Source organism: Passer montanus, unplaced genomic scaffold, assembly GCF_014805655.1.
Source record: "Passer montanus isolate IOZ18808 unplaced genomic scaffold, ASM1480565v1 scaffold180, whole genome shotgun sequence".
NCBI classification, from domain to species: domain Eukaryota; kingdom Metazoa; phylum Chordata; class Aves; order Passeriformes; family Passeridae; genus Passer; species Passer montanus.
Window position 1 is genome coordinate 125,479 of NW_024365382.1, and position 12,301 is coordinate 137,779.

Sequence of the window (12,301 nt, forward strand, 5' to 3'; positions counted from 1 at the left end):
TGTCTCAACTTTTGGTTGCAGTAGGCACCAACATATGGATGGACACATGCAATTACTGTTGTCAAGGTAAGGTCAGGGGCAACTTGCAAGTTACTGCAGATTAAAAATTAACTTCCTTCCACCCGCCCTTTTTTTCTTTAGGGAAACCTTTAAAGTGGACTGAAATATTTTGAATATACCTGTGTTTATACTTATCTATGATTTACGTCACAGAATTCAAATTAATTACCCAAGACATTTTTGTAAGAGGCAGCAACAAGTTATGTAAAAAGACACATTTTATTATGTACATTTAGAGGTTCAACTTAATTTAAACTGATACAGGTTTTGCTTCTTCAGTTCCATCTTTTGCCTCAAGACATTGTTCTGCTGTTTCCAAATAATCTTCTTCAGTTACCTGCAGAAAGATATCAATTTTGTTACATTTTTAAAAATTATTTCACTCTCCTTGATCATGAAAATCCTCCCCTCATACTGTCACTGTAACAAGAAAGGACAATCTACAAAGACTATTATCTTCTCCAAAATTAAACAACCTGAAGAACAAGAATATTCAAACTAAGTTCAGGGAAGATGCCATGGGGCAGGCTCAGAACATATCATGGCTAACAAGTTTCAGAAGACATGAAGTACATGTTTTTCTGTCTCTTGCCAAACAAGTAAGTAAAATTATTGATCAAAAGGCTCTACAGCAGCTCTACAACAAGCTGCTCTTTAATTCTTACAAAGACTTCCTATGTTTAAATATGTCTTGGTTATTTGGTTATATGTGGGTTATAATATCTTATAGCTCCATTTACCTTGAACTATTTTTTAATTGGAGAAATCATATCAATCAATTAGTGTATGTTTTTTAAATGGTGCAATGCTCTTAAATAACAGACCTCAGACAGTGTTAGCACATCCTCTAATAAACAAGCAGTTAGATTTCTCATTTCCATTCACCTGTGAATGTTTCCATTCTTAAAGATATGTTCTTGAGTATACTACCTACCTCTAATCATTCAAAGTGTCCTCTATCAGAGCATACCTTTGTATTTGGTAACCTGTACTTCACCTCTAGTGAGACTTACCAGCCTCTTCGATCTTTCCACCAGTTTGTGCCACACGGTGTGGTGAGCCTGTGGGAAATGTCATTAAATGATGTTAGCAGAGGTAAAAAATAATCTTATCACAGAATAGATTTGACAAATTTATAGAAAAGATAGCATAAAACCATATTAATGCCCAGTTCAAATGTTCCGTTTTAACAACTTATAATTTTGGTGTCCAATTTGCCCATATTCATGTGGGAGATTTGAATAAATGTCCACCCATCACATGCCCCATCCCTGAAGTGCTCATGGCCAGGTTGAAGGCAGCTCTGAGCAGCCTGGTCCAGTGGAAGGTGCCCTCCCCATGGAAGGGGAATTGGAACTGTAGGAACTTTAAGGTCCCTTCTAACCCAAACCATTTTATGGTTCTATGATTCACCCACTGTGTGGAATCCTTGAGGAATTAATAGGCAAAAAAGGGAATTATGCTTAGGAAGGGAACACAGAGATCAGCTGAGGAACCCTTGAAAAGTTCCCCAACTAAGACAATAGTACATGTGCTAGATCATAAGGTCAAAATCATGAAAGTCAACACAAATGGGAATAAAGACTTCTGCCTCCACCTTCAGTTCTTTGTTTAAGACTCATTAGAGCTAGGACATTTTTTACTGTTGCTGCTTTTTACTTTGGTGTCATGAAATCCTTTGAATGGTGTATTTATCATGAGTATAAACACATAGTTCTGCTCTTTTAAGCACTGTCAGTAGCCTAGATGTCAGAAGACTGGCATGCACAACTTAGGCAAGCAGAATGAAATATCCATGCAGGAATTATACAACCAAAACAACACCTTCCATACTAAAAAATAACATTATGGGCCCTCTCATGCAAACTTTTCTAATTCTGACTGCACATCCACAACTGTTTCAGGAAAATGAACCCCAAATATCCAACACAGTCACCATCAGGGGCCTCCCTTTCTACGGCTCTCAACTATGAATTCCATTTAGCTACCAACAGAGCACCTAACCAAAATGGAAACAACGGTAAAATGCTCTAATTTAAAGAAGGAAAACCTGTGCAAAATGGATTGCTTACCCTCAAATGGACTGGCAAGGACACACCCTGGAATCTCCTTATCAATTCAGACTGGTCAGTCTGAAGATTATGGGCTGCTGTTATCTCATACTGGAAACAGAAACTTGTCCTTGGAATATGAGGACCTTCACTAACATCTACGAAGTCACCAAACCTGGGGAGATGAAAAAAAACCCAGTTTACAGGCCAAATGCATTTGGAGTGAAATACAAGGAGATGAGGTTTTATTTTTGATTAGCAAATTCCAATTAACAGAAAGAAAGTCCACACAAATCCCAAACCAAATCTAAACAAATCTCCAGCTCAGCATTTTTAAGTTTCCTAAACCAAAAGTACAGCTCACACAATTTCCTTAAATGAACTTAGAAAATTAAAACCTCAAGTCTAGGAAAGGATCTTAGGTTTAAAAAGTCTTTGATGCCATGTTGGCTCTACAATTGGGATAACTGTCATTCACCAGAAAAAGATTTGTCTCCAAGATCACCTGTTTTCCACAGTACAGTGTTTACAACCTGCACAGGTACTTCTCTTTCCAGTTCTTGGAAAAATGCAAATCAATTAAGAAAAGAGAAACAGCATAGTACAGCAAAGAAATACTGAGAATGAACCTCTCCTAAAAAGCAATAGGTAAGCCCATTTTCCCCTTTATTGAGCAGATCAGAGTGGGATGAAGGAATGAATGACACAACATTGTTCTAAAATTTCAAGAACCACCACTGTATAAACATCTGTTCCTTTAGATAGATGATGCTCCTCAAGGTGGAACAAAAACAAATTAGGAACTCTTTAGACATCTTCACAACCGAATATCCTACAACAGCCTAGGACAGAGAATTGTCTGAGATACAGGCACTTATCCTGCCTCCAGACTAAGAACTCTGTATCTTACACTGTATCCCCAGGATGCTGTTCTGTTCTCATCTCCACCACTACAAAGCAGCAGATTGCAAGTTAGGAAGATCTTGACAACTTTGAAAGAAAAATCCATTATACAATGCTAACTCTTGCTTTCAAACCAGTATTTGGTTTGTGTTTTATTTAGCCTGTCAAGCTCTAGAGATTTATTTTGTTTTCATGTAAAAGCACTGAAAACAGTAAGACTTCTCTGGCACTTACCATCCTTAACATAACAAGAAATAGAAACATTGGATCACAAAGTATCACAAAATAATGGTTATATTTAAAAAACCAAGCAAAGAAACCACACTAGCAACTTTAGACACACCACAGACAGTAATGAATACAAGTGATCTTTAAATTTAAAACCATCCCAAGTAACTGGCTCTTCTCACTTGCAGAGAGTACTTGCAATATACTCAAATGTTCCAGTGAATCATTACAGAATGGGAGGGCAGTTTTGCTTACCTATGTAATGGTACAATTCCTTCCATATTCTGAGCAGCTCTTCTTTCTATCATCTCCATTTTGTATCTGGACGAGAAAAAAAAAATTTAAAAATCCTCACCTTTAACACCTTGCTCTTATAAGAGCACTTCAGAAACTAATTTAATTCATTTAAAATTCCTAAAAATCATGCTTGTATTTATGTGAGCTTTGAGATTGGTTTAAATTCCTAATGAGAACACATACTGACGTGCTTCATTAACAGACGTGTTAGTTAACCTCAGTTCATGGAAAAATTACTGAGATTTTACTGAGAACTACTGAAAGGCACTTTAAAAATAGTGCAATCATCAGGCACAGTCAACATGGGATCCTGAGACAGGATGTTTGGGAATGATTTAATGCTGTGCTGGGAGGCAGCTCAAACTGGACACCAGGAAGCATTTCCTTAGGAGATGGTGCTCAAACACTGAACAGGCTTCTTGGAGAGGTGGTTGATGCCCCAAACCTGTCACTGATTAAGAGACATCTGGACAATGCCTTTAATAACCTGCTGTAACTTGTCAGCCCCACATCAGTCAGGCAGCTGAACTAGGTGGTTGTTGTACATGTTTCCCTTCCCATTGAAACATGTACTCCAGTCTATTCTGTGCATATTTTATAAGAGGGCTATGCTCCCACAGCAGTTTTATTCAGAAAGATACAATGGACCTACTACTACTACAAATAAGAGTTTTTCAGGTCACCTGAAAGACTAGAAGTCACCATGACACCACCTAAACTGACCTGATGCAATGTGTAGCCCTTAACAGTAATACAGGGAAGTAAGCATTCTCTGTGCTTTCTATACACAATATAAAAGTACCATCAAAAGTCAGCTCCCACCTACTGTCAATGCAGCCAACAAAGTGGAGATGATGATCCCTATGTCACATTAAAATTACTTTCAGCATTAAGATAAAAAATCTGCTATTTTGCAACTTTAGCTTCATTGTAGATTAATTTTGGTTCACAAAATGATAAATTATTTCTCATTTTCCCCTACATCTCTCCAACTGCCAAAAAAGCTGTGGACCAGAAACATGGCTGAGATATTTTTTTCAGCAAAGAAGACAGGAGGTTTTGAACAAACCTTTTTTTTCATAGCACAGACCAAAGTATTTTATCCCTGCACAATTCAAAAACTGCATTTCATTAAATCTTCATTTGAAGATACCAGGACATGAAAAATATACATTTCTTTAAATATGGAAGCCTTTCAGAAAAGGCTACCATGTCAAGGCTAACCACCAGAGTTTCAATTTAATAGTAGTTGAATCTTGAAGCTCACTAGTGAACAAAAGAACCCTCAGTCTTTCAGTTTGTCACAAAACTACATCCAGTAGAGGTGCCTGGTGTTGGCCTCTGAAGAGAACAACGAGAACTAATTAAGTTGGTGTGAGTAAGTTGCTGGGAGGAGAATGGAGGCAGGCTCATTCAGAGCAGGGGAGAAGTACCTTCTTGCTTCACCCATCACATCTTATTTGAGATTTATAAAACCAAGCAGAGATTTGACTTGATTTGGAATTGCCCCTTTGAAAGAAAGGCAAATTCACTCACTTATTATGCTGAAACATTTCACGTGCTACTTTTGCTTCAACATGCAGTGTTTCAAAGGGCAGGTCTTGATGGATCAGCTTTTTGGCATCCCTTGTAAGAGAACGGAAGTTGTCCTAATAAAAGAACACGAAAACTGTAACCACCTTCTCACAGCTGTAGTGAGCAGATAAAGCACAGCAAACACTAAATATTAGTCAAAGCAACACAGATCATCTACTATAAACCCTAAATACAGTAATTTTACTGCAAGAGTGTCTTACTATTATCTTAAGAGCACTACAGATCATCACTGTTTTAATGGACAGAATCGATGTCCAGTCATTTCAATGAGAAATTGGCATTTTTCAATCAAAAACAATATAGATTAATTAAACTGCCCACGTAGGCAGTTTAATACAAGGTTTTCACTACATGGTACTACATACACAGTCTTGCTACTGTTGAATACTCATCTACAAATCTTGTTTCCCAGAGTAGTGTCTTCACTTATAAATAAGCTCTATTATGATAGATCAAAGCTAAAAAAAGGTACTAAACATTTAATAAATAAAAATTTGTCACCTTGAACCAGAGTCTGAGGTTCTGCGTAATTCAGATTTACTCATAAATAAGAAATTGTTATGAGGTGGAATTACATTTAAAATGTCATGTAGAAAATATTTCTAATTAAATTACTTCAGCTACAAGATCATATTGAAGAAAAATTCTGCATTGTACCAATTTGTTTTGCTGGCCATACAAAAAATGGTTTTTGGACACAAGAACAAGAATGGGCCCCAGATGGGTAAAACATTTGTGATCACAAATGGTTCTGAGATTTAGAGCATTCAGATTATAAGATTTATTGCAGAGCATGAAACATAAGCAAGCTATTAAGGAGAGCTGCAGCTCAATGTGCTCGCAAATTAGATTCAACAGCAAACTGATTCTGCTGTAAACCCCCAGAAAATATGCCTTATACACATTTTTATTTTCAGAGACTCTACTCACACAAAGACTGTGGCTGCATCTACATTACCAGGCAAGAGCAGCTGAGGAGAAACAGATCTGTACAGTAACAAATATGGCACTGAGGCCCACAGCTCTATCAACTGTTTCTGAACTTGTACCTCAGACTAGAATTTTTCTCTAGCTCCACAAACCTAAAGCCTGAAAGCATGTGGAAGACAGCACAAGGTTTATTTTTGTCTGAAAGGAAATGTGAGAGCACTCTGTCAGAGCACCAGTGTGGGGTAAATGCAGAGATCAGCTCCCAAAGACTACTCTTTGGAAAAAAAGCTCTGTCTCTTCTCCCCTGTCAAAAAAGAACAACTTACAAGGACACAAGCTATAGAAGTTTTTGGGTTTATGCCTGAAAAGCACTTACGTTTGTTGGTTTCCAGTCATTCAGTTTACTGTCCAAAACCACATCGTAACAGAAAGCTCCAGAGATCACTGCATTTCCAATCCAAAGATAAAAAGATTCATGTTTGTAACAAAGTATGCATTTCACAATCGTACGATATTCTTACAACACAATAAATTAGAAGAAAAAGAAAAACATAATTACTTCTAGAAATTCAACATAAAACAAGTTTTCAGCTCTGATTATACTGTATAATGACAGATTGAACTTGTATTGTTTTAATTTCATTTCACTGAATGAGAAAGTAATTTGAAAGGCATTTTAATGCAACGTCAGTACAATAGAATCCCAATAAAGAGGGGGAAAAATAAACTGCTTCACAAAGCTGCATCTAACACTGCAGAAAAAAATAAAACCACTCACTTTAAAAATACTTCACCGCTTTTCCATTGTATGCCTCATACAATAAATGAGAGCTATTAAATTATAAAGAGGAATTTTTTTGCATAGAGAAATCAGACAATATTACAGCTGTTTATCCATGACACAAGCAATGCACAAATTTCTGGTAAAGGCAACACAAGTTTATCTGGCAGTTGTTAGTACACTTTTTTGTGTATATTGAGTAATGGCTATTTAGAAATCAAATCTATGAACCCAGTAAGATCACACTATTTCTATACATGCATATAATGATATAGCTAAGTATATCCAAGATTATTCCAAATTCTGGTAGAACTGAAATATTTACCTGTTCTTATCAATCACAACAAATGCTAAAATTGCTAAAAAGAGTAGCAGTTATAGCACTCCACATAACCAGCAACCAACCTTCTCATATATTAAATGTATAATTAAGCAGGTTTTGTTACTGAAACAACCTCTTCTTTGGTGCATTTGCTCACTTTTCTAAATCTTAAATCAGATCATGGATGAGCAGAAGTTGTTACTAAGCTTGTTCGTGCCTCAATAATCTTCCAGTTTGGTGTAGACATTGTTATTTTTAGAAACTGAAGTGATGCACAAGGTTATGCAGTTATTAGAGCAAATTCCACAGAAACATGTCTCATCACATCTAGAAACCTTGCTCATGTCACTTCACAATACAGAGGTTCAGTTACTAATTTCAGCTAAAATCCTAAGTGGTCTGAAACCCAGTGGCCACACGGACCTGTTTTCTGAACATTAATAACAAAATTGTTTTTAGTGTGGTTATTATAAATTAAAGGCAACTACAACAGCATGTAATACACATTCCAATGCTAAGTACCATCAGTCATTGGAAATAATTGTTTTTCTAAGTTTGGTTATTAAACACTCTCTTGAGAAGCAGCAGAAGACAATCGATATAGAACACTTTTGTCACCTGGCACTTCTGGAGCTTTAACGAGGTTGACAGAGTACTCATCCTTGAACGCTCGCTTTAGCACACACGCCATGATCATGGCACAGGAACGCCAGTACGCCTGCAAAGAGAATTTCAGAACACGAATTTAATGCCTAGAAGATTTTTTTATTCCAAAAAAATCCCCCAAAAACTTAACTGGATTAGCTGTCAACCCAAGTATTCCACCCCTGGAAGTGTTCAAGGCCAGGCTGGACAGGGCTTTGAGCAACCTGGTCTAGTGGGAGGCATCCCTGCCCATGGCATGAGGTGGAACTGGATGAGATTCTAATGCCCCTTCCAACCCAAGCTTTTCCATTATTCTATGATTACTTTCTTTCTATGATTACTTTCTTTCTATGATTACTTTCTTAGACTTCTATTCAGAGATGATTCTCCAAACAGAATAAAATTAAAAAATCAAAACTGCACTTAGAATGCAAGCCAGATGTAACCCTAGAGATATTTAAATCTGAAATCCCAGAATAATACAACAGTTGAATGGAAAGCCAACAATTCACCCAGCCCACACACTAGTCCAGCTAATGATAGCCATGGCGCACCATTAAAAAGAGATTAAAAATGTCTTTAAAATGAACTTTAATGACAACAAAGCTCAAGAAAGCAGACAGGCATGGAACTGGAAGGTGCACACAGAATCAAGAAGTCATAATTAGGGCCACCCGCAATGAGACAAGGTACAGAGAACCAGGGTCACCTACAACGGGACAAGGTAATAATTTACCTTGTTTACTTCCTCTGGATCTTCATCTTTGAAGGTAAGGAACTGAATTTCACATGATTTGGTCAGGGGTCTGTACATGTCCCAGATTTCACCATCCACAAAAGCCAGAACAGAGTTCTTGCAATGCCATTCACTTAAATCTAAAGAAAATTTAAAAAAAAAGTAATCTGAAGTATTAGTTAGTTATTGACCACATTTTTCAGGATCTGCAGTTCAGACTGCTGCATTTCTAACAACTGCAAGTCTCCTATTTGTAGATGACCTGGAAGGGTGAACTGTGAAACAAAACCTCCAACAATTTAACTGTTTCTATTTCAATTGGCAGGACTACATCCACCCTGAGGGGCTAGGTCAGAAGTCCATCCACTTACGCATGGCACAGTTATACGGCGTAGACAGAGCCTTGTTCATGACAAACACACTGCCAGGGTGCTGCTTCCCGGTGTATTTCACTTCAATTTTCTCAATCCGTGGGTGAAGAGACAATTGTCTCTCCTTCTCTTTGGTGAAGAGCTCATTACGCATCCGAACCACCTCATCAGGTGTCAGCTGAGAGCAGGCTGGTGTGGAGATGTACCCTGTGACAGCAGAGACACTGAGTAAGCAATAATCCCGGAGCAAGCAATCCTGGGGTGAGCCCAGCAGAGCATCCCTCTCATGAGGAAAGCCTGAGGGAGCTGGGGCTGCTCAGCCTCAAGAGGAGATGACTGAGAGGGGACCTTATCAGTGTCTGTCAGTGCCTGCAGGGAGGGGCCAGAGCAGGGACCAGGCTCTGCTCAGTGGTGCCCAGCAATGGGACAAGGGACAGAAACAGTTGCACAGAAGTTCCACATGAACATGAAGAATTTTCCTGTAGTGACCAAGCACTGGAACAGATGGCCCAGAGAGGGTGTGGAGTCTCCCTAACTGAAGATATTTCAGAACCATCTGGATGCAATCCTGTGCCATGTGCTCTGGGATGATCCTACTTGAGCACAGAGGTTGGTCCAGCTGGCCCACTCTGGCCCCTTCCAACCTCAACCATTCTGTGACCCATCCTGAGTTTTCAAAGCCTCTTTATCAGGTTTTGGTTTCTACAGCACTACCGACCACCCACCATGTTTTTTATTATATTTTTTATTATATTTTATATTATTGTCTCAGTATGTACAAGGTAGCACTTTTGCAGCTCCAGCAAGTGGCCACGCTGGGCCCCTGCACTGCCTGCCCAAAGTCACAACAGGACACTGAGGCAAGAAAAGGAGTCAAAAAGATGATGAGGGGTCTCAAGCATCTCTCTTGTGAGGAGGGACCGCAGGAGCTGGGCCTGTTTAGTTTGGAGAGGAAACGACTGAAAGGGAATCTCATTAACGCATATAAATATCTGAAATAATGCATATAAATATCTCAAAGGTGGGTGCCAAGAGGTTGGTGCCAGACTCCTTTCAGTAGTGACCAGCAACAGGATGAGAAGCAATGGCCATAAACTAAAACACGAGAAGTTTCGCTTCAACACGAAGAAGAAATTCTTTCCGTGGAGAGGGGCAGAGCACTGGAATAAGCTGCCCTGGGAGGGTGTGGAGTATCTCCCTGGAAACATTCCAAATCCACCTGGATATGTGTCACCTGCTCGCGGTGACCCTGCCCTGGCAGGACTGGATGATCTCCAGAAGTCTCTTCCAACCCTAACTACTCTGGGTAGTTGGTCGTTTGCAAAGGTTAATGTCGCTCCCTGGCTGCAAAGGCCCTTCCCTCAGACAGGCCAGCTCCCCCGCGGCCTAATAAGGGCACCTCAGCCCCTGAAAGCACCGCGGCAGTACGAGCCCGAGCCCGGCCCGGCCCCGCACTCACGGCTCCCGGCTCCCGGCTCCCTCCCGCATTAATTGCTCCCTCCCTCCCTCACTCACGTCTGGCGGCCCGCAGCCCGCGGGCGGCCCAGGGCGCGGCCATGCTCTCGCAGCCGCGGTGCCACCTCCCCGCGCTCCGCCCGCAACACCGGCCGCGGCCGCGCCGTTCCGCCGCCGTGCCGCGCGCGGCCGCCGGGCGCGCCCTGGTGCCGCCGTCAGCGCCGAGGCACGGAACGTGCCCTGCCTTGGACGGGACCCGCTCATGACAGCCTTGTGACAGTCTCACCCCGCTGGGTGACAGGCTGGACATTCCTCGGCCCTGTGCTCATGCAAAGCCCCGTGGGCAGCAGGGCAGGGAGGGGATTCTGCCCCTCTGCCCCGCTCTGCTCAGACCCCACCTGCAGGGCTGCATCCAGCTCTGGGCTCCCAGCACAGCAAGGACAGGGACCTGCTGGAGCCAGGCCAGAGCAGGCACCGAGGGGATGGGGGGCTGGAACACCTCCTGGATTAAGGCAGGCTAAGAGATCTGGGGCTGTTCAGCCTGGAAAAGAGAAAGCTTTAGGGTGTCCTAATTGTGGCCTTCCGGCACCTGCAGAAAACTTGCAGAAAAGATAAGCAATTGTCACTACAATTCTGTAGTGACAGAAGAAGGAAAAATGGCCTGAATTGAAAGAGAGTAGGTTTACATGAGATATAAGGAAAACATTCTTTCCTGCAAGGGTGGTGAGGCCCTGGTACAGTTTGCTCAGAGAAACTGTGGCTGCCTCATCCCTGGAATTGTTCATAGCCAGGTTGGATGGGGCTTGGAGCAACCTGGTTTACTGAATGGTGTCCCTGTCCGTGAAACTAGATGACCTTCAAGGCCCCTTCCAACCCAAACTAGTCTGTGAATCTATGACTGTGATTGCAGTCCAGCTCCTGGCCCTGCACAGGACAACTCCATGAATCCCACCACCATGTGCCTGAGACAGAGGCTGTAGCACTGAATGCAAGGTTGCTAAAGTGATACCGTTTGCAGGATGAGTACTGCTGAAAGATAATGTTTTATTCATATGATTAACATTATTTCTTTTACTAATCTTCATGCACAAGCAAAGTGAGAACAGTAATCCATGGCCAGAAGCAGAAAAAGCCTTGTAAGACAACATGCAGTGTAACTACATCTTATGAGGTGTATTCTTCATAACACCATAGAATTATAGAATCATGGAATCATTGAAGTTGGAAAAGACCTCCAAGACCATCAAGTCCAATCTTTAACTGAATACCACTACATCGACTAAACCATATGACAAAGTACCACATCTACTTATTTTCTAAACACTACCACCACTTCTCTGTGCATCCCATTTCAATGCTTTACAACCCTTCTGTGAAAAATCTGAGCTCTGCCATCCAGGCATGCTTTTACCTAGTGAGCAGTAAAGCATTATGAACACTGTGGCAAAATAACTCTGAATTCTCCACCAGCAGGATTGTGGCTAATGAATTGTCCACTGTTGCTTAGGCTGAATTCTGTCCCACAATGCCATCCTATGTGATGGATCATTTTTGGAAATGTACCTTTAATTGCTACTGAGCTGCCTACTCAGTGGCAGTAATCTTGAAAGTTCAGTTTAAAAAAAAAAAAAAGTAAAAGGCATTGATTCTGTACTTTGCAAATCAAATATAAACTCATACAAAACATTCCAGAAAATGAAGGTGGGCTGTAGGGGGTTACACTGAAAAACACGACTGAGAACACGTAATTTGTATTGCTCTTTACTTGTTCTACCCTCACATTTTGTGTCCTTCTTGGTTCAGGTTTGGCAGTCCCAGTAGATATTAAATATTTTAACAGTTTAATAGCAATACAGTGTTCTATCACTACTCTAGTCCATTGCATTACAGCCTGGCAACTAATCCATGGCATGCTGTGTCTTTAAA

The 12,301-nt window shown here is 40.8% G+C and overlaps 1 protein-coding gene across 1 annotated transcript; it reads right to left on the bottom strand.

Moving 5' to 3' along the window:
* Positions 1–262: 262 nt before the first annotated feature.
* MRPL39 (mitochondrial ribosomal protein L39) lies at positions 263–10,564 on the bottom strand. Its single transcript, XM_039705631.1, has 10 exons — positions 10,436–10,564; positions 8,921–9,127; positions 8,550–8,689; positions 7,787–7,886; positions 6,442–6,509; positions 5,076–5,188; positions 3,498–3,563; positions 2,133–2,286; positions 1,074–1,121; positions 263–397 (listed from the first exon to the last, which is right to left on the bottom strand). The coding sequence occupies exons 1-10, from the start codon at positions 10,476–10,478 to the stop codon at positions 311–313; spliced, it is 1,026 nt and encodes a 341-aa protein (XP_039561565.1). The 5' UTR covers positions 10,479–10,564; the 3' UTR covers positions 263–310.
* Between the last annotated feature and the right edge of the window lie 1,737 nt (positions 10,565–12,301).

What these genes read in the sequence shown, in the direction of transcription:
- MRPL39 (XM_039705631.1), bottom strand. Translation starts at nt 10,478, where the DNA reads ATGGCCGCGCCCTGGGCCGCCCGCGGGCTGCGGGCCGCCAGAC. An exon ending in CGGGCTGCGGGCCGCCAGAC is followed by an intron (nt 9,128 to 10,435) that starts GTGAGTGAGGGA and finishes CTGCTGTCACAG; the next exon opens with GGTACATCTCCACACCAGCC. An exon ending in GGAATTGTACCATTACATAG is followed by an intron (nt 2,287 to 3,497) that starts GTAAGCAAAACT and finishes TCATCTCCCCAG; the next exon opens with GTTTGGTGACTTCGTAGATG.